The sequence below is a fragment of the Cyanistes caeruleus genome, chromosome 1, assembly GCF_971803275.1.
Source record: "Cyanistes caeruleus chromosome 1, bCyaCae1.hap1.1, whole genome shotgun sequence".
Classification (NCBI taxonomy): Eukaryota; Metazoa; Chordata; class Aves; order Passeriformes; family Paridae; genus Cyanistes; species Cyanistes caeruleus.
This window is the reverse complement of record NC_141701.1, coordinates 96,691,287-96,714,930: the sequence shown is the minus strand read 5'-3', so window position 1 is coordinate 96,714,930 and position 23,644 is coordinate 96,691,287. Positions and strand designations below refer to the sequence as shown.

The 23,644-nt window shown below is 36.4% G+C and overlaps 1 protein-coding gene and 1 long non-coding RNA gene across 4 annotated transcripts in view; one reads left to right on the top strand and one right to left on the bottom strand.

Moving 5' to 3' along the window:
- The window catches only part of LOC111923698 (uncharacterized), a 55,672-nt gene that overhangs the window by 25,166 nt on the left and 6,862 nt on the right, over positions 1 to 23,644 (top strand). The window lies entirely within an intron of this gene.
- ADCY1 (adenylate cyclase 1) overlaps positions 10,858 to 23,644 on the bottom strand; it is a 141,474-nt gene continuing 128,687 nt past the window's right edge. The window contains exons 15-20 of the mRNA XM_086843586.1: positions 21,490 to 21,606; positions 20,198 to 20,344; positions 19,720 to 19,818; positions 15,634 to 15,748; positions 13,682 to 13,806; positions 10,858 to 12,846 (exon numbers count right to left, since the gene is read on the bottom strand). Of these exons, the coding sequence (XP_086699712.1) occupies positions 12,508 to 12,846; positions 13,682 to 13,806; positions 15,634 to 15,748; positions 19,720 to 19,818; positions 20,198 to 20,344; positions 21,490 to 21,606 (942 nt within the window). The 3' untranslated portion in view covers positions 10,858 to 12,507. The remainder of the gene's footprint in view (positions 12,847 to 13,681; positions 13,807 to 15,633; positions 15,749 to 19,719; positions 19,819 to 20,197; positions 20,345 to 21,489; positions 21,607 to 23,644) is intronic.

Below are 23,644 nucleotides of genomic sequence, written 5' to 3'. Positions count from 1 at the left end.
ATGAAAAGGTAAATATTCTTGGTAATAATGACTACTTCATCACTAGCTTCTTCCTTTATATCTCATTATGGCTAAATCTAATAGCAGTATAACCAATGCCTGGTTATAAATATAAGAACAGTGTAAGCCTGGGAGACTCATATTAATGTAATATTAAAAGACATTTTCTGTTCTCTGAACTTTGAGCCTGAAGACTTATACAAACTACTTCTGAAGCTGGCAGCAGAAATAATCTGCACAAGACTGGATATTACAATCAGACCAGGACTCCTAAGCAGCCTGACTATACCTCAAGATCCCCATTCTTAAATGCTCTCTTGACAGTTCAGAGAGTTTCATGAGAGCCAAAAATGTCACAGACAATCTCTAATACGTGGCTTACTTTACAGCTTTTTTTTTTTTTTTTCCATCAGAATGGCCCAAACAAGAATATAGTCCATGATTTGATACCTGTATAATTGTTTCCTTCCATTGAACATCATGTTCTGCCAGCAGGAACAGCATTAGGTGACCCACTGCTCTAGGGAATGGCTGCAAAACTGGAAGACTTTGACATAGATACAATGGCAATGCACCAAAGTACACAACGGACAATGTACACAATGTTCTCATTTTCTATTCTCCTCTTCTGCCTGTTTGAAATCAACAATATCCTGTGGTGATATTTTTGGACAAGAACCTCAGTTTCAGTCCTGGGTGGTTTATGCTATGGAAATGCTGTCTGGAATTCCTCATGTCCAAAAGTGTTACCAGAGGGGTAAAAATCTAATGCTGATACTGCCTCATTCTTTAAGCAAAGTTAATTTTCTTCCTGTCTCTGAAGTGATTTGGCTGTGTAGTGGGGCATGGCAGAAAAAAAGTCTCCAAGTAATGTCCTGAGTCATTAATCCAGAACATTACTATCTCGTTAACATACGTGTCTGTGAGTGTACATATTTTATACACAAGTATAAATAGCTCTGTGTGTATTCATGTACATAGGAGTCCCCAAAACAACACTCAAAGGGTTACACATTTTAGTATTAAGAGAAAGCTTTATAATACTAATGTGGCAGAATAGCCACAATGAAAGGTGAAGGAGAGATTTTCAGTTTATGTCTTTTTGACTTTAGTGGAGTCATTCTGATTCACACTTAGGAAGGTCTGGCCTGTTGTCTTTCAGAAGGAAAGGACTTGGCAAAAAATGGCAACAAAAGGCCTCAAACACATCTCACTAATGAAAAGGCAAACCAAGAACAGTTCCATCACACTCCCTGACAACGGTGTAATTCTGTGTAACTCACACTGTGCTCTCTAACCTGCAAGAAAAACAGCTGAAGAGACTGTCTAACGTTTGGATTAATGCCTCTTGCATGTGAGCCCAGGCTGTTCTACATCACAGGGGACCCTGCATTTCCAGGTTATCTCAGGGCATATCTTCATGGACAGGGATGAGGCACATGAGCACCTCTTCTGCTCTGAGCTGGCCAGATTGGAGTCTGCTGTCATTTAGAAATGGTACAATCAAATTGCTTTGAACTACCCAAACTTAGTGACTCTGTTGTGAGGACATTACCTGATAAAACTGTATCAGTTTTAAAATCAATTTTAAGTTAACCTATGCAATTTTGCTCTCAGGTTGTCTCTGTACTTTGCACAACATAAACTACCTACAAAATCTACCCTTGGCCCAAATTGACCAATAATTTCTGTCTTGTGGAAAGGGAGAGATAATCTTCCCCTCAGTGTCTTCTGGTCTGTGTGGCTGGTATTATGCTGGTCATTGCATGTTTACTTTCCTCTGCTTGCACAGCAAATGGAACACTTGGCCCAAGCTGGCTTACACTGTAGTCAATGCAGAAAATCAACAAAGACTCACAGGGGAGCTCAATTGTTCTCATGAGATTCTATAGTTCAAAGCAATCCTGAAAGCAGAATTGCAGCATTTCTAGAGGCATGTTCATAGCCTGAAAACTGAGAAGCTCTAGCTGGACCCTCGTAGAGGCAGCTTGGTATATAATAATGAATGAAACAGAAAAAAATCCCAAACAACCCCACCCCACAATAGCCAAACCAAAACCAAAACAACAATCTCAAACAGCTGTTTATTCAAGCAAATTTTTCCTTTATTTTTAATTTGATTCCAGAAATTATAATAGTGCAAACACTCAGTATAAAAGTTGCAATAAGAAATTTACATTCACATTTAACATTTCAGTCCATTCACTTTTTAACATAAAAATAGGACAAATATTCAATTGCTCTTCTCAATTTAACAATCCTGAAAAAGACTGGAAGATACTCTACAATAATATATTTACATAAAAATAGACCCGTATTATTAATGAAAATCTATCATTAGAAGTTACCCAGTGTTAAGTTATTGTATTGTACTATGTATATATATATATATATATATATATATATATATATATATATATATATATATAGTATAGCTATAAATATAAAAAAATTATTTATAGGTTCAGTGGGCTATGGCAGTTGGAATAATGACATCTTGACTTACTAGTTCACTCCTTAAAGACTTAGGACTATCCATTTTACCTATGTAGATGTTTCTTTTGTGATACAGGAGGCCTCCTCCTGGTCCTTTTGAAGTCACTGGTCACACCCCATTTGACATGGCAGAGGAAGATACACTAGAATAAGGCCTAATCTAAAAGTCTAATAATTGTTGAAGTTAATATTTTCATTAATTTTACTGGGCTATAGACAAGACTAAAAGCTCTACTGGAAACTTTTTTGCCAATAAATACAGAGAAGAATACATTGATTTTCCCATATGTCTACCTGATGCAAATAATTCTTTTTTCCACAAAGTCTAAGCAAATATTCAAAATAGTTCAGAAGCAATGCAGAATTTGCTGCAAACATCTGCAGATTAAGTAGCTGATAAAATTCCTTTTGCACAGTCTTTTTACTGAATGTTTCAATTCAACCAGCCTTATTTTACTCCAAGCCTGTATCTTTCCTCTAATATTTTAGTAAAGAGTGGTATCCAGACATTGACAAAATGACAGCTCTTGAAATGGGTTTGCAGGTTCTTGTTAAACTGCTAGGGAACATGAATTAGGCTACACCACTCTTTCTTGTCTGTGTCTCTTTCTCAGGCCCTTGAGCAGAGATGCTGCTCTGCTTGCTGATGGCAGATTGAAGCCTTTCAGATGTTATTGCCCAGCTTGCTGCCAGCTGCTGGTGCCTGCACTCCCATCACAGGGTATGTTTATGTGTCCTTTTGTTGTCACATGTACTGCTTCCTAATGATATTACGTTAAACGATTTTCTTTTCCCCTAAACTTCTATTATCGATAATAAAATGAATTTTTCTAAAATATATTTTCGAAAAAGAAGTTTGACAACTATGTGACAAAGGACCTACAGAGAGAGATGGTAAAGCAGGTTTGAGTGGACAGTAAACACCTCAACAAAAATATGATGGCACTGAACAACTGAGGGTGAGTTGAGGGCAGAAGTGGTATCAATTTATGAAGAAGCAGTATTTTATGAGCTGGAGGTCATATTTTACATCCAAAGAAGTCTTATGTGGTGTTAGAGGCAGGCAGGTATGTCTAGCTCCATCTCCTCTTATTGCTGTGGTATTTATTACATTAAAATATTTATAGGATGCTTAAAATTATGGATAAGCCTATAAAGGAGTCTCTGTCATCATGTGTGGGCAGACTAATTTCATTTGTAGAACTCAAGCTCTGCGTGGTCTTTTGCTTCCTACCATAGGCTGCTGACCATTAATTATAAAACACTTTTAAATCTTTTCAATTAACAGATTGGAAAAATGCTTAGCATCTTATTTGCAAGAAGAACCTATGTACATATGCCAGCAGGTTAGAAGTTAACCTCTGGGCAGCAGAGAGTACAAGGACTTACCAGCAGGATAAAATCCAGACAGATGTTACTTGCAACACAAGTTTTGAAGACAGGGATTTTAAGAGATGGGTCAAATTTGACCGAATCTGCTTGAAACTGTGAAATGTGTGTCAGAATTTAACCTCTGTCAGAATTTCAAAGCCATTAATATCACTGCTCTAAGATTGTCCGTATTGAGTTAATTATACTAGAAAAGATAGCTGTTCTTGGATTCTAGTTTTTAGACTAGCAAGCATTGCTTTCATTCTTACTGTATTCTCTAACATTTTTCAAAGCTACTCTGTAGTAACCAGATGACTTTTGAATGCAGAAAAGAAACTCTCCATCTGCATTGTCTGAATTCAGTTTTGTACAGACAATTTTACTTGTAAATGGGAGCAAGTTATGCAATCTGGGTTTTTTTGTCTTTTCTTATTGAGCCCTAGTAATGTTACTGTAAAGAAAGCAGGAATTCTAAGTTAAGACAAATCTCTACTGTAGCAATTAAATATATAATTATCATGAAGCCATTTTGATGGCACAGGTAATTAAGTTCCATTTACATCTCATTGAAAATTCTTCACACATTGCTTGAATGGCATTTGAAATGTAAGAACAGACAACCTGTGCAGCCATGTGCACTAAGGAGCAAAAGACATGAGAAATCACCTAAGTAACTTCAGTGTGCCAGCTGAAGGTTTTTGTAACTGACAGACAGGTCTAGGATTAAAGCAGAAGCTCAGGCACTTGAAAGTAAGACACAATAGTGTGCACAACCACAGTAATTAAATCCCACTTTAGCCTACAACAAGAACTGTTTGTTAGCTGTTTTACCACCAGCAGGCTAACTAATATCTAGCAAACCTTGAAGTGCAGTTACAAGGTGTTCTGGAGAGGAGAGCAGACAGCTTTGTAAAAAGAGCCCCAAACTATCTGAAAATATTTTCTTCAGAACTCAGCTCTCTGTATGTGCTGAGCTTTCTAGGAAACCTGTTCTTCTTCAGCTTGAACCCACATATACCCAGCCTCCCTCCACAAACAAATGGAGCACTCCTTGCATCCACATAGCTGTACTGGTAGTAAACCAAAGTAGGAAAGGAATTAATAAAAAATCTTCACAGTGATGCAGCATTTTTTGTTCCTTCAAAACCTGTTTTATGCAGGTATGTCATGTCTGATGCCACAGAAGGCATAAAATGGGATCCTAATATAAAGAAGTAGATCCTCGAGCATGCAGTAAGGCACAAGCGAAAACCAAATCCTTTCAGGACATACACTATGTACGTGAACCGATGCCAATTCGAATTCCAAGGTGCTTCCTTAGGATCAAAAAACAGGCATTAAAGGTGACAACCCCCACCTAATTATTTGTAATAATTCCTTCTGAAATTCTGGAAGTAGTTCACCGGGACATCATGAACATTTTTGCAAATCTGAACTGACACAAACCCTCAGAAACTGATTTGACCATGCAATTAAACACAAGCCTTATTTTTGTTGCACTACAAATCTGGTTAAATACTCCCAGATCAGACACTTGAGACTTATCCCATGTCACTGAGTTTTACCACTGACTTCAGAAGAATACTGGCTTTTCACCTTTTTCTTTCAGCAAGTGCTATCTCACAGGCTAGTTTTTTTTGTTGTTGTTGTTTTGTACTCTTGCTAAGTTTGCCCATTATTTTTCTTCTTTTCTTCTTTTTATCCTTGCACCGATCAGATTGGAATTCACATCAGGCCACCCAAGCAGTGTGATATTTTTGAGAGGAATTAAAGAGCAACAGGCAGCCACTCCCTTATATGTACTTTTTCCATTATTTACATTAATACATTTACTAGTGATTTAGATTTGGCCTGAGAACTCAGTGAGAGATGGGATTAAAAAGAACAATGATCTAAAAAATTGCCTATAGAGAGTTCTGGAAAACAGAGATCATAAACAGGGTTGGGGTACAGGAGCAGTGTCAAGATTGTCATTATTCACAACAATTACACTATGCTAAGATGTAAAACCCACTGAATCTGAGATGAATTAGTTTATGACTGTTAGAAACCCTTAACTACTATAATGAAGACAACTGTCAGTACAAAGTAGCAGTTTTTCTATGCAGGCAACAGGGATATATTGTATGAGCCTGCCTCTTAGGATGACAAAAGTACTTGCAGAAGCTTTACTGCTTAGTTAACCCTACAGTCACCTGATTAAACAAACAAATTAACAGATTTCTGAGTCCTATTATAAAACTAGCTCAAATTGTAAAATGCAAATCCGTATCCAAAGCAGAAAGTATTCACAGTCCACACCCTTTGCCCTTTGCCACAAGACTCAGTGTTATGCTCCTCAAATACTCCTTATTTGTCATACAGCAATTATATAAGTAATTTGAGAAGTAATCCTGAGTTGCAGAGACATGGATTTGACCACTTTAAAAATGAGGTGTGCAAAATACCTTCAGAATTTGAAGTTTTCCTTCAGAATTTTAAGTTTTATTAATCAGCTTTATGGGAAAAATCAGAGGACTGGATATTGATTTCTTATTCTAATGGCACTACGTGACATCAGCCTCAAGCTGTGAGTTAGGCTGTGATGCCTAAGGGAGGCACCTCTGGAAGAATGGAATTAGCACAGAACCCAGATGGCTCAAAGCCAGATAAACCAAATTAACTTTCTCTGGATAGTTTTGTTGAATACTTTCTGCTTAGCAATAGAAACTATTTGGAAAATAAGTAAAAAAAAAAATCTGATAGAAATAAGGCAACAAAATTAATTAATATATATGCATGTATGTATGTATGTATATACATATATATACACACACACACACGTATGTATCCAGGAAAACCACCTATTTGCATTATGTACTTTTCACATACAATAACTTATTTTCACATTAGAAATATACCCTGGGTAACGTTAGTGGGCCAAATTCACCTTCTTTGCCTTCCAAAGTGTTGCACCTGCATACAGCAAAGATGGATTTGACACCTGGTCCTTCTTGATGACAATACTACATCAATTGCAGTATCAGAGAATAACCACTGAATATCAGATACTACACCATTTTGAACTAGAGTATTGGTTTGCTTTTTATATTACAGAGTAGTTTATTGCTTCTAATGACCAGAAGGTATCTTATGAAGACAGCTTAGATGTTGATAACACTTTTCATATACTGTGTTATGGACCTTGAAACACTGAGGTTGGCAGATCACAATCATGAAGTTATTTTTCTTCTTTATTTGCTGTTTGTATTTTGATTTGCTGAATGCACATGCAACTAGTGATTTAACTGTGCCAGAAGTGATATGTCAAAAACATTTAGGAAAACTTACTGTTTTGTTTTACTGAAGTCAGGCATGAATGGCATGCAGTAGATTGCAAGGAAAACCAAAAAGACATCCATTTTAAAAGGATATATAATCTCCATGCACATGTAAAATGCTTCTTACAAAAATCATTAATTTTTGTTAAAAGTGTGTCTCTTTTTATACAAGTGTACATGCAATTACCTGTCCAAGCTAAAACTATTTACAAAATTTCATAGTACAATACATCTTTTAAAGTGAATAATACATGAAAGGCCAATGTTTTCTGTTGTTTTGTAACACTGTACAAGATTAAAAATAAGGCATTATAATACAGGTTTATCACAAATTAAAAAAATGTTGGTTTTCACTGTAATACAAAACTCTAACTTGAAAGAATATTATGGCTAAATAGTCCTCCTGCCTGGGCAGAACACATACAGAATCTGGACTTGCTAATGTAAAGAAAATGCATTTTTCTGCTACAAGCAGGAATCCAAAACAGGAAAATGATTCATGCTACTTACTAATGTGTTCAGACTCTTCAAAGCACTGAAATGGCACAGGTCGTACTGTTTCCCTTCAAACAGTGACACTCAACTACTTTATTTTGCCTGACAGATAAATTACAGGCGACAGTGTGAAAGAGATTTCGGTGCATGACCGAAATCACTGTAATCTTGGTTACAGTGTTGTAAAATATTCAGTTCAGTATTGACATGAGACATTGCTATAACCCAAAGCAGAACTTGGCCTACAGAAGCTCAGCTCCTGACCTTTACAAGCATACTAAACTGGTGATTGCTGCAGGCCTTGTGGATACATTAGGGGATGCAGACTCAGCCCTAACAAGCTGAAGCTTCTGGCTCTCAGTCTCACCCAGGGAAAGCAAGGGAAAATTTCTGTTTGTTTGGTGAAGATACGGGAGTGTCACTAGCCACAGTGCAAAGCAGCTACAAAAAACTACGCATTTTACAGGCTGGGTAAAATAGATTTCTAGTCAATGTAAATGGAGTATGTTTGGAAATATCTAGCCAGTAATCCAATGGAATGCCAGTTTACAATCTCAGCAGAGAAAAATAATTTAAAAGTCATTTGAAGATAAAGGTAGTATAGGAACACTTAGAAATTAGCTCTCAAGACTAAAGATCTCTGACACTTATATGCTTATATAGAGAATGAAAGACTTAAATTATTCCTATTATCTGAAAGAGAAAACATGCAAACAGATGTGAAATATTGTGCTTGCTATTGACAGACATTGACATGCCAAAATGGCATCGCTTTGTTGTAGCACTTGTATCTGTTAATTGTTTCAAGCTAACACTGCACAAAACAGTGAACAGAAGTACAGGAAGCTGTTCTGCCCACAGATCAACAAGTTACTATCCTCAGATGAATACTAGGGACTTTTGGTTGCTGTAGGGCTACAGCAAGGTTACCCAGGCAAGACCAGAAAATTAATATATGCAAGACAGGAAACACAACTGCATGCAGTAAGATGGACACAACACTAATCACACAGAAATCCAGGGAAATCCTTCTGATGATTTTCAGGAATATTGCAGTGGGCCACATACCATCTTAGGACAATTGCCAATAAAATTTTTTCTTACAATCTTCTCTAATTTGTCAGAAAATGTGAATTTATGATGTTTTCAGAAGTATTACTTCCATGTATATTTCCCCTCTTTCCATGTATAAAACTTATTAAACGTGTCAAAGAATGCAGAAGAGCTGAGAGATTAAATATGTTATTTAAAACTGTCACACAAGAGCTGAAATTAAACAAATGTAGACAGAACAGGAAAATGGGGAAAAACTATATGAAGAGGGAGGGAAAGCATAAAGATAATAGCACGGGTTTATTTTATTATGATTTCAATGGGCACTTAGCTTTCATTGTTGAAATGGCTGCTGAATCCTGCCTATCATTTTTACATTGTATTTGACTCATTTGTGCCTTAGCTGAACTTTCCTCATAATTTAAACTGCTCAGTCCAGGACTACAAGGTAATATATAGTTTTTCCCCATGGTTAAACCAGCAACAACAACCATAATAAAAATACAAAAGATATTAATGATAAGATAATGATGTTAATGATAATGAAAGTAATGAGAGTGATATTAACCTGGTCTATTGGAAGGCGTCCCTGCCTATGGGAACAGGGTTGGAACTAGATGATCTTTAAGCTCCATTCCAACCCAAAGCTTTCTATAAATCTATGACTTAAAGTCTGGAAACTCAGTCTAAATATACCATCATTGATTCTGTAAGCTAGGACACGCACACCAGCTTGCCTGCAGTACCAAGAAGCCATCCTGGTCCACTCAACCTGCTCTGGGAAGGCAGAGACCTCCTCCAAAAGTGCAGAATGAGAAACTGATGATGGACTGTGCCTGTCTGGTCCTTTCCATTCAACATGGAAAACATTCTTACAAAAGTCACATGCCTTTTTTGGCTGTTGGAAAAGAGGATCAGCTTTGAAAATCTTTGGACCAATTCTAAGTAATTATCACCTGCTAATAATTTTAAATGTTGACATGAATAATCTAAATTTACCTTGCTACATGATCTTCCACTGACATTACCAGGCTGGGAATGGGTCTGGGAAGAAAAGCAGTCACAAAAGTATCAGCAGGGGGACAATTCATTTGTGCTCACTGTCCACCTAGTAAAAGATCAAAGAAACCATGGCAAGATGCCTATATCTTGAGCCTAATAAAAAAAGTAACAAATAAGTAATTTCACTGAAAGCTTTTGGGTGGGCCAACAGGTGTGTTTGGTAGATGTGTTCACATACTCCCAGATCTATGGCTAGGATCTGAAGATGCTTTTATTTTTTTTATTATCAGTGAAATGATACCAAATTCACTGAATTAAAATATTGTGTAGCATGGGCTCTTTGAGAGGAACTGAGTGATTAATGCTATTGCACATAATGCTTTTCAACTTGGTTAAATATTTAACTTACCCATGTGATGATTTAGTTCTTATAAATCTATTAGAGAACATAACTATGCAGTGTGCTTTGAAAGAATATCACTTATTCAGTTTAGTTATGTATATATTTGTTATTTTGAATCTGTATTCTCTACATGTATATTTTTTAAAAGATTTAAATGTCTCAAACCCAGAAATAAATTATTCTAGAGGAATACCTGTGAACTGGGTAGCTCTTAGGGAGATAAAGAAATACAGTGACTTTGTTTAGCTCAGTTAGGGTGCATATTACTTATACAGTACAATTAGGAAGCAGTTCTCAGGTTTTTATAGTCACTTTAATCATAATACTAACTAACTTTGCCAGCTTTGTAATGAAGCACCTCGCAGACAGGATACATGAAAATTAAAACTCTACTGAAAAACACTGGAGTCCCACAGTATCCTGATGTGGAGAACAGAAATTCCTGCAATATTTCTTTAACCAGTTGCATCTACTGACATAGTGCTGTCATATACTTTTAGCACAAAAAAATTCTGCTCCAAAGTAATAATAATAATAAAAAAAAAAAATCCAAAAAAGCTGATAAGAGGGGACTCTCTCAGAACCTTCTTTTCACTGGAATCTGTAACAACATAGGCCCACCAAAGGCAAGTGTGACACCTCATACATGAAAATTTTCTGTTGTATGATCTATACAACTTCTGCATTCTAGAGTGGGATTTTTAGTTTTGTGGGTTGTTTTTATTTTTTGTTTTTGTTTTTTTTATCTTTTGTTGTTGCTGTTGGTTTTTGATTTTTTATTTTTTTGAGGGGGTTGGACTGTTTTGCTTATTCAAAGGAAGTTTTGCATCTTTTTAGAAAACGTAAAGTTTTACTTCTCTTTTGAAAGCAACCAAGGTTAGTTAGCCTGTGACTCCCTGTCAGGACAGTATGGCACACGTCCATGGAGTACATGTCCCTCAGGAGGATGACCTCCAAATGCTCCCCCTTTGACTACGGAGTTGCACTCCACATTTCAGATCCAGATCATCATTTCAGTGTGAAAACATAAACATTATGATATGGGCAGCAGTAGAGGAAAAAAAGCAGCCACCATATATTCCTTTTTAATGCAGATTAAGAGCAGGCCTTTCTCTCCTGGCATATTTACCAGTGCTCCTCATTTGGCAAAGTTTGACTGTGCTTGTTTCTCAGAATTATAGCTTTCTATAATTGTACCGCTTTGAAGAGTGAGTCTGGATAGAATCAAGGTATAATAAAACTGTGGCATAAATTTAAAAATAAATTAATATATAAAACTGTGTTGGCAAACATACGAATGTCACAAAACTAGCAACGGCATGTTTGTCACCAGTACAGGACTATTCTTTGAGCTGTTTAGAATGGTAAATCCTGGACTTGAGCCACAGGACTTGTGCTATTTCTAAAAGCCTGAAATAATACCATCCTTCTCCTCCTCAGTAAAATCAGCACTGTACATACAGGAATGTTTCTATATTGCATAAGCATATTGCTGTGCTTGCAGGGTGGCTCCTCTATCTTGCAGAGAGTCAAATGACCTACAAAGAGGCAGCAAATTCTATGCTCTACCACTCTTGTATTTTTTTTTATAATGGAAAGAATATATATTGTTCTCTTGCCTAAACTTTAAGCTCTGTGGTTAGTCTACTTTATATCCTGGTGTAATGGTTTGACTGAAAGTTTTTGGAAGTTTTTGGAGCATGCAAGGAGAACTTAAAAAAATATGTAGGGTTCTGTAATTAGCTGAATCCAGTCTTCATTAATCTGCCATTGATGACACAGTAAACACTGTTCTCATTGCATAAATTCATGCACTGGGAGCACAGTTTCTCAAAGTCTTGCTGTAGCCCTGGAGAATCTCCAGGCATCCCACATTCCATGGTTAAATGCAGCTTTGCTAATCCCAGGCCCAACAATTCTGGCTATGACAGAAAGAGAAATCTCTTTGCTATGTCACTGCAGGTGGATGTGTAAATAAATACACATTTTTATATTAATCTCTATAAATCTCTATTAAGTCTACACAGAACAGTTTGTATGTGTGTATATATAAACATATATATATACACACACACACATAAATAATTGCTTGCACATTTATCTAATTTTTTTCATTTACTGTTTAAAAATGCCAAGAAAATATTCCTCATTTCCAGAAAATCCCGTTTTGACTTTTCATAACAGAATTGCTAGCCCTTATATGTTCCATCCCAAGAGTTCATTACACAGTCCCCAAGTTCTCTTTGGTTGGGTTGTAGTGGTCCTTGGTTAATGACATGGCCTATGACCTCTGACTTCTTAGTAAAAATTCAGGCAACCATTGCTCTCCAAGTTCACTGCAAGTGGCACAACCAAATCTCCTTTGTTCTATGCCTCCTTCACAGCTGGCACAGAAGGAAGATAATGCAGTGTTTGGTTTGTGTGAGTGGCAGATGCTTGACCTGCTCCAAGACCAGGTTTTACAGTAAAGCTAGCAGCTGAGGACACCGATGGACAGCTGGTGCCCAGTTTTGTTTGAATGTTTGCTCTCCCGTAAGGGTACATTTTCCGCTCTAAGTTTAAAGACCGTGTTTGGGAATTATTTCCATCAGCCTTTCCTTCCAGGAAATAGGTCAACATTTCACCTTTTCCCTTTACACTGACTTTACCCCTGCACACGAATTCATAACTGCATCTTTTTAATATCCGTTGAACTTCTTCCGTCACCTGAAGACAGAAAAAAAAACAAGCACTTTACTTTTTTCTGTTCATGTGATTTCCCACCCCTTTCTCCATTTTACTTCTCAGTCATGAAATATGCATAAACAGAATGGGTTAGCAGCTACAGCTGCTCTCAGGCTCACTTAGAATTTTTTTTAAGGAGTGAAGATCACTGATGAAGCTGGAATCTGAGAAGCAGAATTTCTGGTCTTGAGTTAAATAAATACACAGACAGATTAAGCTCCATCCAACAGAAATATGTAACCAAATTGTAAGCTGTATCAGTTCCAGTGATGTTAATTTATTGCAGAAGACCTTTTAATCCCTGGAGATTAGACAGGTATTTTGGATAAATGACTGCAGGTGTTCATTGAGCTTTTGAGAGGAACACCATAGGTTCTTGTAGTAGAACAACAATGTTTTCTGTCTTCATTGCCTCTCCAACCCAAAATATCCAAGCAATTTTTAGAGCTACATAAAATGTAGTAAGATGCAAATGAGCATAGATACTTTCCTTGCAGGTCTAATTTAGGCAAAAATTCTACAGCACAAAGACTGGCAGTGTTAGCATTCCCAGGCTTACCTCCAACTGTGTGCAATGAAGCAGAGAACTCTTGTTTCTTCTGATGGGAAATGATTTATTTGAGGATTTCATTGTCTCTAAGGAGTGAAGTGTATAAGATGGAAAACAACTATACCTCTGATGGTGAGTCATCTGGAGAGTGTTGCCCTCTCCATAAGAACAAAGTGAGGCTGTGTTTTCTAAGTGTTCTTGAAAATGTAACCACATATAAAACAGGAGGTATGTAAAGTTTGCAAAGTTGTCTTAGAATGCACTTACCTGAATCTTTCCCTGCACCCCAGTACTATCCATCCGGCTGGCAACATTCACAGTGTTCCCCCAGATATCATACTGTGGTCTTCTGGCTCCAATGACTCCTGCCACTACCGGCCCAACATTAATACCTAAAATTAAACAATGAGTTTGGTTTTCACTACAGCATATTATCCAAAGGAAACATGAATCCTGCAAAACAGATTTGACACAAGCATCCAAGCATTTTTTTTTGTAATACAGTAATGTATGTTAACCTCATAAAACTGAGTCAAAGGAAGGTTTAGGTTAGATGTCAGGAAAAGGTTTTTCACCCAAAGGGAGACTGAGCACTGGAACAAACTCTCCAGGGAAATGGTCACAGCAATAAGCTTGAAAGAATTCAAGAAGCATTTGGACCATGCTCTCAGGCACATGGTGTGACTTTTCAGCTGCCCTGTGCTGGGCCAGGAGTTGGGCTTGAAGATCCTGATGGGTCCCTTACATATTCTATGATCCCTCAGCATATTCATGGTTCTGTGATTAAATTAATGCCAAGTGGACTTCTGCATTTGTAAAAGTCTTAGAAACACAACAAAGACATTCCTTGAAATATCTTATTGGAAATGTAATATGACAGACAACATAAAAAAATTATTCTTCTGTGGACTTTGTTTGTTTAAAGAAAAGAAGAAAAGCAGTGGCAGGGCAGAGTTTAGCTGAAAATGGGACAAACTTAAGGATCTTTTTTTACTATAACTTCCACTGCAGTTGCACATATAAAGCCTTTTAATGGAGGTTTTCCAAGTGGAACAGATATAATGGTCTGGAATGCACAAGGATTGGGGTAAGGGAAGTGTGTCAGGGCAGTGTTTAGTACTAGACACCTCAGATCCCAGAAACAGTGGAAGAAGACAGAAGTATGTAAAAATGGCTCAAGCATTTTTTTTTTTTTTTTGAAGCTGCAGAGCCCAATTCTACATTTCTGATTTCAACATGTTGTTTGGAGGATTAAAGAGTATGTTCCTTCTGAGTGCCCTGAAGAGCTGCAGATACTAAACCCTGCATGAGATTCTGTACAAGGGCTTTCCTAGGCAATTTATGCAGAAGAATGAGGGTTAGATATTTGATCCTTCATGAACCTGGAAAGACAAGTTGTAACAGAGTTCAAAGAGAATTTGGGGTTTATAATTATTAGGATGTACAGGAGGTCAAAGATGTATAACTCTCCTATTGCTGCCTTTGATGTCTTTAGTTTTTCTCAATATTCTGCTAGCAACCCCAGTTTTCCTGTTGTCCAGCTCATTCTCTCAAGTCAGCCATGAAAATATATAGAGAAAGAAGCCGAGAAAACTATCAGTGTTAGAATATGCAATGAAATGGCAACAGCAGTGGCAGTACCACTGAAGAGGAGCAGGATACATGAAGAAAGGGAAGCAGGGAACTTGATCTCTAAGAAGGCTGAGAGAAATGAGTGGTAAGACATGTAATAACATGTAAAGGATTGCATGGGAAGGGTTGTGTTGCACCCACCAGAGGATCTGATTTGTTGGAGAAAACAGGACTGGTTAAGGTGATTTGGCATCTATGGGGAAAAAGCTCCCATTGCACTTTTAATGCCAACAAAGCTTTTGCAGATGCAACTTAACCTAATACAGTAAGACCCAATTTTCAGCAGCTTAGTGATGCAAAGCAGTGTAAGCCACGAGACTTAAGGCAAGGCAAATTAATGGTGCACTTTCCTTTTAGGGGTGCACAGATTAAGTAAACACACTGGAATTGGAGGGAATTACAGTTCCTTAATACTAATGCGCACCATCCAGACTGCTGGCCTTTTACATGGATGTGACTCTCTCACTAATGGAGAATTTTCTGTTTTAATCATGAGTGCAGGACAGGTAATCCTTTGCTGACAGCACAGGAAAAGCCAACGAAAAACAATCTTCTGCTTGTGTGATAATTGTAGAAACATGACTTACCAACACGTAGGACAAAGTCATTGTAAGACTGATAGTTGATTTCATCAAGAACGTCAAACATCTCTATTGCAAAATCTGCCAGTGTACTCAGATGGGAATAAATTGATTTTTTAGCCTAGAAACAAAATAGTGTTGCACATTAGGTTTGTATGGTACTGATATGCAGGTTAAATACTAAAGTGAAAAATAATGAGACGCTCAAAGATGCCTTAGGAAAAGAATCTAACCAATTTTTTTGTTTGTAAAAAGAAACTTTTGTTGGTAGATGCATCAAATGCTTTCTTTTTTTCTGCTAATTTTTTTTTTTTCTTCTCTGTCTCCTTTTGATTTCTGGGAAGAATGGAAAGCAAAGTTCCCATGGTAAAGTGGTTCTGTTGCTAGAGAGCTGCAGATGTTTGTTTTGAGTGTGGCAGGGAATACAACCTGCTTTCTTACAAAACTACTTTGCCTGATGATTATTAATAACTATCGTTTTTGCCCTCTTCTCCCTTTGGGGCTTTTGCTAGCTCCCAGCTTCCATGGGGTGCATGCTGTTCCCATTGACAAAATTCCTGTTACATTTAATCCTGTGAGGTGCAGAACACCCCTATGTTTTTCCTTTCCAGGCAAGTTAAAGGGAGCTGTTATCAAATGTATCTAAAGGAACTAATGCCTTTTGCCCAAGAGGGATCAAATAAAATGGTGAAGTATTAACTTGTAAATAAAATCCCAAACATAAGAAAATAATTTTTTTACAATTTCAGTCTAATCAGTGGAACTAATTTTCAGAGGATATTGTGGATTCCAAAACTTAGCAAGCTTCTAACATAATTTTCAAGATCATGAAAGAAATATTTGCTACAATGTAGTAAAAATCTAAGCAGCATATTATTAGAAAGTGGAAAAGAGAGGTTTTCATATTTGTTCTGTAACTCATGCTCTCCCCCCAGGATCTAACTTTGGTTAGTTAATGACAGGTTACTAGAATAAACCTTTGACTCAACTCAGTGTGACTGCTCTTATGTTCTGCTCTTATTTGAATAAGAAATATGAATTTTTGAACAAATTTGCAAAGTGAAAGTGGGCTAAAGGTAGGATATGGTGAAAGAAATGCAGGGTCAGTGGCAGCTTCAGAAGGGTGTTACACAACAGGACTGTGCAAGCTGGCATGAGATGAAAGCTTGCTGAGATTTTGCCATGATAGTGAGATTTTATAAATGCACTAAACAGTCACTGAAAAACCTGAGAAACAGGTTGCTATTTCCTTCATTCACCTCAGTTCGAAAGGGTTGCTTAATGTAGCTAGGAAATTTACAAAAAATTATGAAAGTCATCCGTGTGCCAGTCCAAACTTTTGGGAAGGATACTTTTATTTACCTGCCTGGATGTCTGGAATTCTGCTTCTTGCAGTGTGAACTAGCTAGTTCTACTCTTTTCCAGAATCACCAAAACAAAGGAAGAACAAGAATTAAGCTTAAAGAGCTGATGGATACAGCTTATGGTTTGATATTTCCAACAGAGAAGGAAAAAAATATTCAATATTTTTGAGCAGGGAAAGAGCAGTGCACAGTTTTGATTTCTAATCTTCTTTAGGTTTCCTCTTTTCCATTTCTTTGCTCTCTGATGAATGTTTGGTTTTCCTGAAGTGCCCTTCAGGGTTGCAGGACAAAGGACTGGTGACAAATATTGAGTGTGCTGCAGGTGACAGTTGCCTCTCAATAGAATAAGGGCAAACTCTTTTGATCCTGCACTATAGAACACCCAAAGTTAGGACCCTGGTGAAGTCAGGATCCTGGTGAAATACAGATACAATGAATTTATACTGTGCAAAAGATCTACAAAGGCTTGGTTTGTGTGCTGCCCTGTTGGTATAACAGGCAAACAATTATTTACTTAAACATCAGAGTAGTTATTGGAAAGACTGCCCAAAGCATCACAACAAAGTCACTGTGACAGAGGCAATGTACATTTACTGTAGTCACCTGCTGAAGTCAAGGTGCAGAAACAGGAGTCCAGTAAAATATGGGATTTAAATATTTGACTTCATCAGGCTACTGTGTTCTTAAGTGTATAAGTATCCTCAGTTAAGAGCACAATTAACCCCATCCACTGCTTTCTTTTAATGTCTAAATCCTAGTATGAAATTAGTGATTCACAATCAGAGGCTGTGCCAGATTTTCTGTTGAACTTGGGACACTCCTGGCAGAGGGCAGACCAGAGGCACTTGGGTGTCTTTTAATTCCCCATGGAGACATATACCTCCACAGGACAGCCCAGGGAGTGTGTGAAGCTGGCAGTGATTGTCTGTGCCTGACAGGCCAGCCAAGATTATCAGACTTCTAATATACAGCTGTATGCTGAAGAACTACTGGGAAACTGGCAAGAGGATGTGAGTAACTTCTGTTCATTTCCATCAATGAACAGTAGGGAGAGATCACAGAACAGCTGAAACCCTAAGTTAAAGTAAAAATTATTGTCTGTTTCATATGAGATTGTTTTTTCTGGAATACAGAATTTTTAATAAATTGTACATATATAGAAAAGATCAAAATTTGCCCCAAGATTTAAAAAGGAAGATAGAGTACACTACGAGATTTTCTACAGTGATTTTAAATGCATTACTATCATAAGCTCAGAGCAGTATCTTCAGTCCTGGACTGACTCAGCTGACCCTTCACTCAATAACTATAAAATACAAGAGACAAACATGTTTAGGTTTTGGAACATATGCTGCCAAAGTTATCCAATAACACACTTGTTTTGAGGATTATAGTTCAAAGAGCATTTATAGCAGACACAAAAGTATGCCACTGCCTGTTTGCCTCAGATCACACACTGAAAAGAATTCTAAAGATCAGTGTTTCTTGCCTGTCTCAGAACCCATGACTCAAACATTTTAGGATAAACAAATTTTTAAAAACATTTCCTTTTTTTTTTTTTTCTAAATAATGAATAGATTTCTAGGAATGATACGGCAGGAAATACTTTGCAGACCAAAGGGTTAGCTGTGTGATGTACTCCAACATGATTCTAACCATTGATTTAAATGTGGTCTTATTTTTTATTTATTTAGCAGGGGTAGCTGTTGCTAAAAAGTCTGCAGGGCATCTTCTGGCCTTTTTTGATTTTGCCTTCTAATTTTGTATTATTTTACAATGCTAAACTATAAGCATTAATGTATTCAACATATGTCTACCACATATGTACATGCATATCAGAGCAAGGGAGAAGTGTCTGAAAACTCTGGGCAGATGAGATGAATGGATTGCTTTAATTTTCATTCTATTCTTATATTATTAATTTTATAAAATTTTAATAATTTAGTTTTATTAGCGTAATTACTAAAGTGCATAGTACTGTGTATACTATACCTTTAATATAATGCCCATAGAGTATTCTGACTTTCCAGATGCTGCTTGGAAATCTAGGAAACCTCTGTTCCAAGACAATAACTTAAGAGTAACACTCAGGGGTAGTGATGAGGATACAGAAGAACTGTGCCCCAGAGTTAGTGGGTTTGAAATGACTTTGACTTTTTTTATTGCTGAGTAATCAAAGCAGAAAATAGAATGCTAATGGTAGAGACAAAGAAGAGCTGATTTTGAGGTATCAGGTACAGAGAAGCACTGTACCTAGCACAAAGTTGCTGTCCATGATGGGGATTGGGAGTTGTAGATTATATCCAGATTTGAGTGTTAAAAATATATATGTAAAAATTGTACTTTATTATTCTTCTGCTAGTTTTGCAGCCATTCACTACACCTGGAGTCTCCCTTTCCCTGCATCTTACAAGGCCATTTAAGATACCAGGTTTAAAAGACTACCACTCTGATTTAGAGGCTTTTATACACCAATTTGCAGGGAATCCCTAGCTTCAGACAATGAAATTACAAGTGAAGCCACATAAGCAAGTGTCAGTTTTCCTCTTCAAGCTACAGCTTTTCTTTGGATTTCAGATTCAAAATATTGTAAAGAAGTCATACAAGTTATCAACAATCTGGCAGAATTAGTTGTGTTTCTGATGTTCCTCTAGAAATGGAAGGAAAATGGTTCCTTCACATTGTTAGTTATATAATGTAATATAGATTGTTAGTAATATCTTCTTACCTTAGTTCCTGAAGTAGGTACGAGTCCCACAGCTGCCATATATGTACTTCCAATTGTCTTGATCTTTTCAATATCTTTATAATATTCTTTGTCCATAAGCTTTGTTTAAAACATAAAACTGTTAAATATTACATAATATTTTAGACAAGCTACCATAGTTTTCAGACAATATGTGCAAGTTCATTAAACCATATCATATTTGCTAAGTCTTGCCCACTTTGAGGTCATTGAAAAAACTGCCATTAACTTCCATATTTGATACTTTTCCTATATTAGCGAAAGTTTAGATCAGAATCACATGCCTAAAGGTACAAATTTGGCACTTTGGAGAAGCCCAGTGGACACAAACTACGATTAAATAAGAGGTTAGGTACTCTTTTATTAAATAGTTCAAGATACACTGATTTGCTTCCGATAATCTTGTTGATAGTTATCTGGTATAATGAGTATGGTAAAAGGCAAAGTGTTTAGACCTTACCTCATCGAAATCAGCAATAATTTCATTTAACAGGCGTAAACATTCCACTCCCATATTATTGCCATCCAGTTCGATGTAGAAATCATTGAAATTTGGGATGGAAGCAAACATCACTCCCACTTGTGAATATGACTGGTAATAAAGGTCCTGCAGTTCACAAGCAGATGTAATTTTTATTTTAAAAGATTAATCTGAACTAAACATCTTTATTACAATACTTATTCTACTGCTAAGCAATAGCTAGGAGAAAGGCCAACTGTTTTTCTAGAGGGAAAACCAGATTTCTTAAAATAATGCTGAAAGATGTCTTCATTCAAGACTACAATAGAAAATTAACACCTAAGGTGTTAAACTAATTTAAAACAACTTAGAGGTTTTTTTTCTGTTTGGACATAGAAGCAGTGAGACAAAATTTGGAGAAAATTTTAAAAGTTATAGATCTTCTATTGTACGAGAAAAATAATTACATTTTCTCAATCTTGTTTTATAAGCAAAACAAGAGATGGATCAATTTTATCCTGCTGTACATAAATGGCCTCACTCCTTCAAGTCTTTCTATGTGTTGTAGAGCCCTATATAATATAATGCTGTTCTGTATGGTAAGGTTTCTTCTTAAAAATTTGGCAAGCTCAAAGAAAGTAAAATCATGCTGCTATGGTTCAAATACTTTGACTCAAACTCTCAAGAGCAGTAGCATGGAGATTATGCCTACTCCAGTGCTGAAGGTTTTCAGATGGCCAGGACTCTCATAAGGCTTCTTTAACCAATTTATTTTGTCAGTGCAGCCCTTTATGTTAATCTGTGTCTTCCTTGAGTGCAATTCTCTGTTTTTGACTTTAAATAGATGGTTTTGGTAATGGTAGCATACTTTCCAGAACTAGAGTGGTTAATACATAAGTGTCTGCCAGTTCATACATTTCACCATTCAGAACCAAAATGAGCTCATGCAATACTGTGATAAATTCCAATAGCCTACACTGATTGAAAAATAAAATTAAAAATAAAAAAAAAAAAAAAAAAAAAAAAAAAATTAGTGATTTACATTCAGGTACTTGGTTTCATGGATGTTGAATGGCAACCTTTCCTTACCCTGAATTTTATTAAAATTCTTCAGAGAAGGAGGACCATACAGCAAAAGAAATAATCTCAAACTAATTCTTGAACATGTTTTTGCAAAGCTGCTATTTTTGCATGAGCAAAGTTTTTTTAAGCCTTTCTTGAAAACACAAGTGGAAGGTGGCCCAAACAACACAGGCCCATACAACATGTATTTAAATTTTGTCTTGGTTTACCATATTTCTTGGATTAGACATAAGAAAGTGCTGTGCAACATGGGCTGGCAACAGGTTGAAAAGAATTCTTTTATTATCCAGCTTGACTCTCTCCATATCATCTCTCTCTTCTTCTGCCTGTGGAATAGAGGAAAAGAGAAACCTTACCTAAAAGCAAAAAATTAACTGAGCCTATCAAATAGCCTCTATTTGATCCTTTGGAATTAAAATGAACAAAATGTAGAGTAGCAATGTAGATTGAGAAGAGTTCTCCTGTACCATGCTTCTACATTACACAAAATCCCTTTAAATCCTTAGTAATTCAAGCTAAAGTCTCTCAGCTGTTTTCAGGGTTTGATCAGCTAAGTGTATTGGTATCTTCTATAGTTCTCTGTTCTTTTAAATAGAAGCCTGATATATTTACAGACTAAACCAGAATAATCCCACTTAAGTCACATTTGCCTTGGAGGACAATTACTTCCCAGGTAGTTCAACGCAGTGACAGCAGTATTTGATCCATCTTTCAAACAAGAGAAGCCAGTATGAATCTCCAGTGTTTTAAGCAAGCCTATGTACTTAGCAGTAAAATTGAAAAAAGTCTGGTAAGACAATAACTTCAACAGAGAAAAAAAATTTAGTATTGAGCATCCTTAAGAATGATGTACAATTAAAAAAAAAAATGATATAAAAATAGTTAGCATTTCTAGAGATAGTTTTAATTATGCTGGTGTTTGTCATGAAAATATGCAACAGAAATTCGGTTATTGATGTGAATGACAGCATTCAGAAAGAATGCTTAGGAGCACATCTGAGGTCCCTAATCCAAGATACTGGCATAACTAACCCAAGATACAAGAGTATCTTACAAGTATTACAAGTGCCTGACTCACAGAGTTAGTGTGAGTCATGCAATAGGAAACACTTTCAAAAATCAGACCACTTATCTGAAAAATACTGAATATCTAGGAATCTCATCTGTGACTCCTAGGTTTGAAAATTCCAGCCTAGTCTTTTGCAGATTCATCTGCAAAATTACTTTTCTAGAATTTTCTCCTTGTTCTTGGAGTGACTTCTGGCCTTGCACTGATTTCAATTAGAAAACACTCGATCAGTATCATATTCACCTCACAGAAATCACAGCTTATCCTTTGTTCCTTAATCACACTCACAAATCTTCTTCTGTGATCCCAATGTGATTTTGTTCATCTAATCATATTCAATAGAAGACTGGAAGGCCAAATTCTCAGGTGTTGTTGAGAAAACCCAGTCACATAAACCACTGATGAACCTGGTCTAACCTTTCTTGGCGTCACATTTATAGCTGAAATTTGGTATCCTGATCTATTACAAAGTCCACATAATTTCTCAGTATCCATTCCTGTCTATGTAGGAGAAAACCAGTCACCTCTTGCCTTCATATAGTCTAATGTTATTATTTAATGGGATTTTTTTTTTCAGGAAGCCAAGTTTTATTTTCCAATACAAAACTTAGAAAATAACATTTTTATTCAAGTTGCACAATCTATTTTGTCCTGCAGTTTATTCTGTATTTTTAAATTTCTTTACAAGTAGAAAGAATTCTGAAAGAGAACTAATTTTATAAATGGAAATTCTTCAGGAATTGTAGCTTTTTAAAATAAATTTCAGCTCCTACTCCAATTTGGGTAATAAAAAACAGAACCCGTTTCAGAGGTGAAATATCAGTAAACTTTAAATAGCAATTAAGTTTTGCAAGAAATACACCTGAAGCTTTTATTCTAAGTATCTATTTCCTGTTTGTGAGCTGTTTTCTTAACACTTCTTTCACTGTTTAAATTTCACATGCTCATCTCTTAAAATATGCTTCCCCTGTTTAGGTGGTATAACTCTGACTTACTGTTTTCTATAAACATGTGAAATGGCCTCTGGCATTTAGTTTGACTGTTGGAATTTTAATGTTTTAATAGGGAAAAATAAAAATATTCTTCAGCTGAAAATCCAAACCAAGCTTGCAGCTCCATTTTACATCATACTGGAACATGGGAAGTTTTATTCTGACAAGAGCAAAGAGATTTGCGAACTGAATTGATGATCTTAATAAAATATCCATTCAGGTCTTCCTTATCCATTTGTCTATTTTTTTGAACAAGAAATTTTCTTGTTACTTTCTTCCTAGGAATGTTAAAGTTCTCAGTTA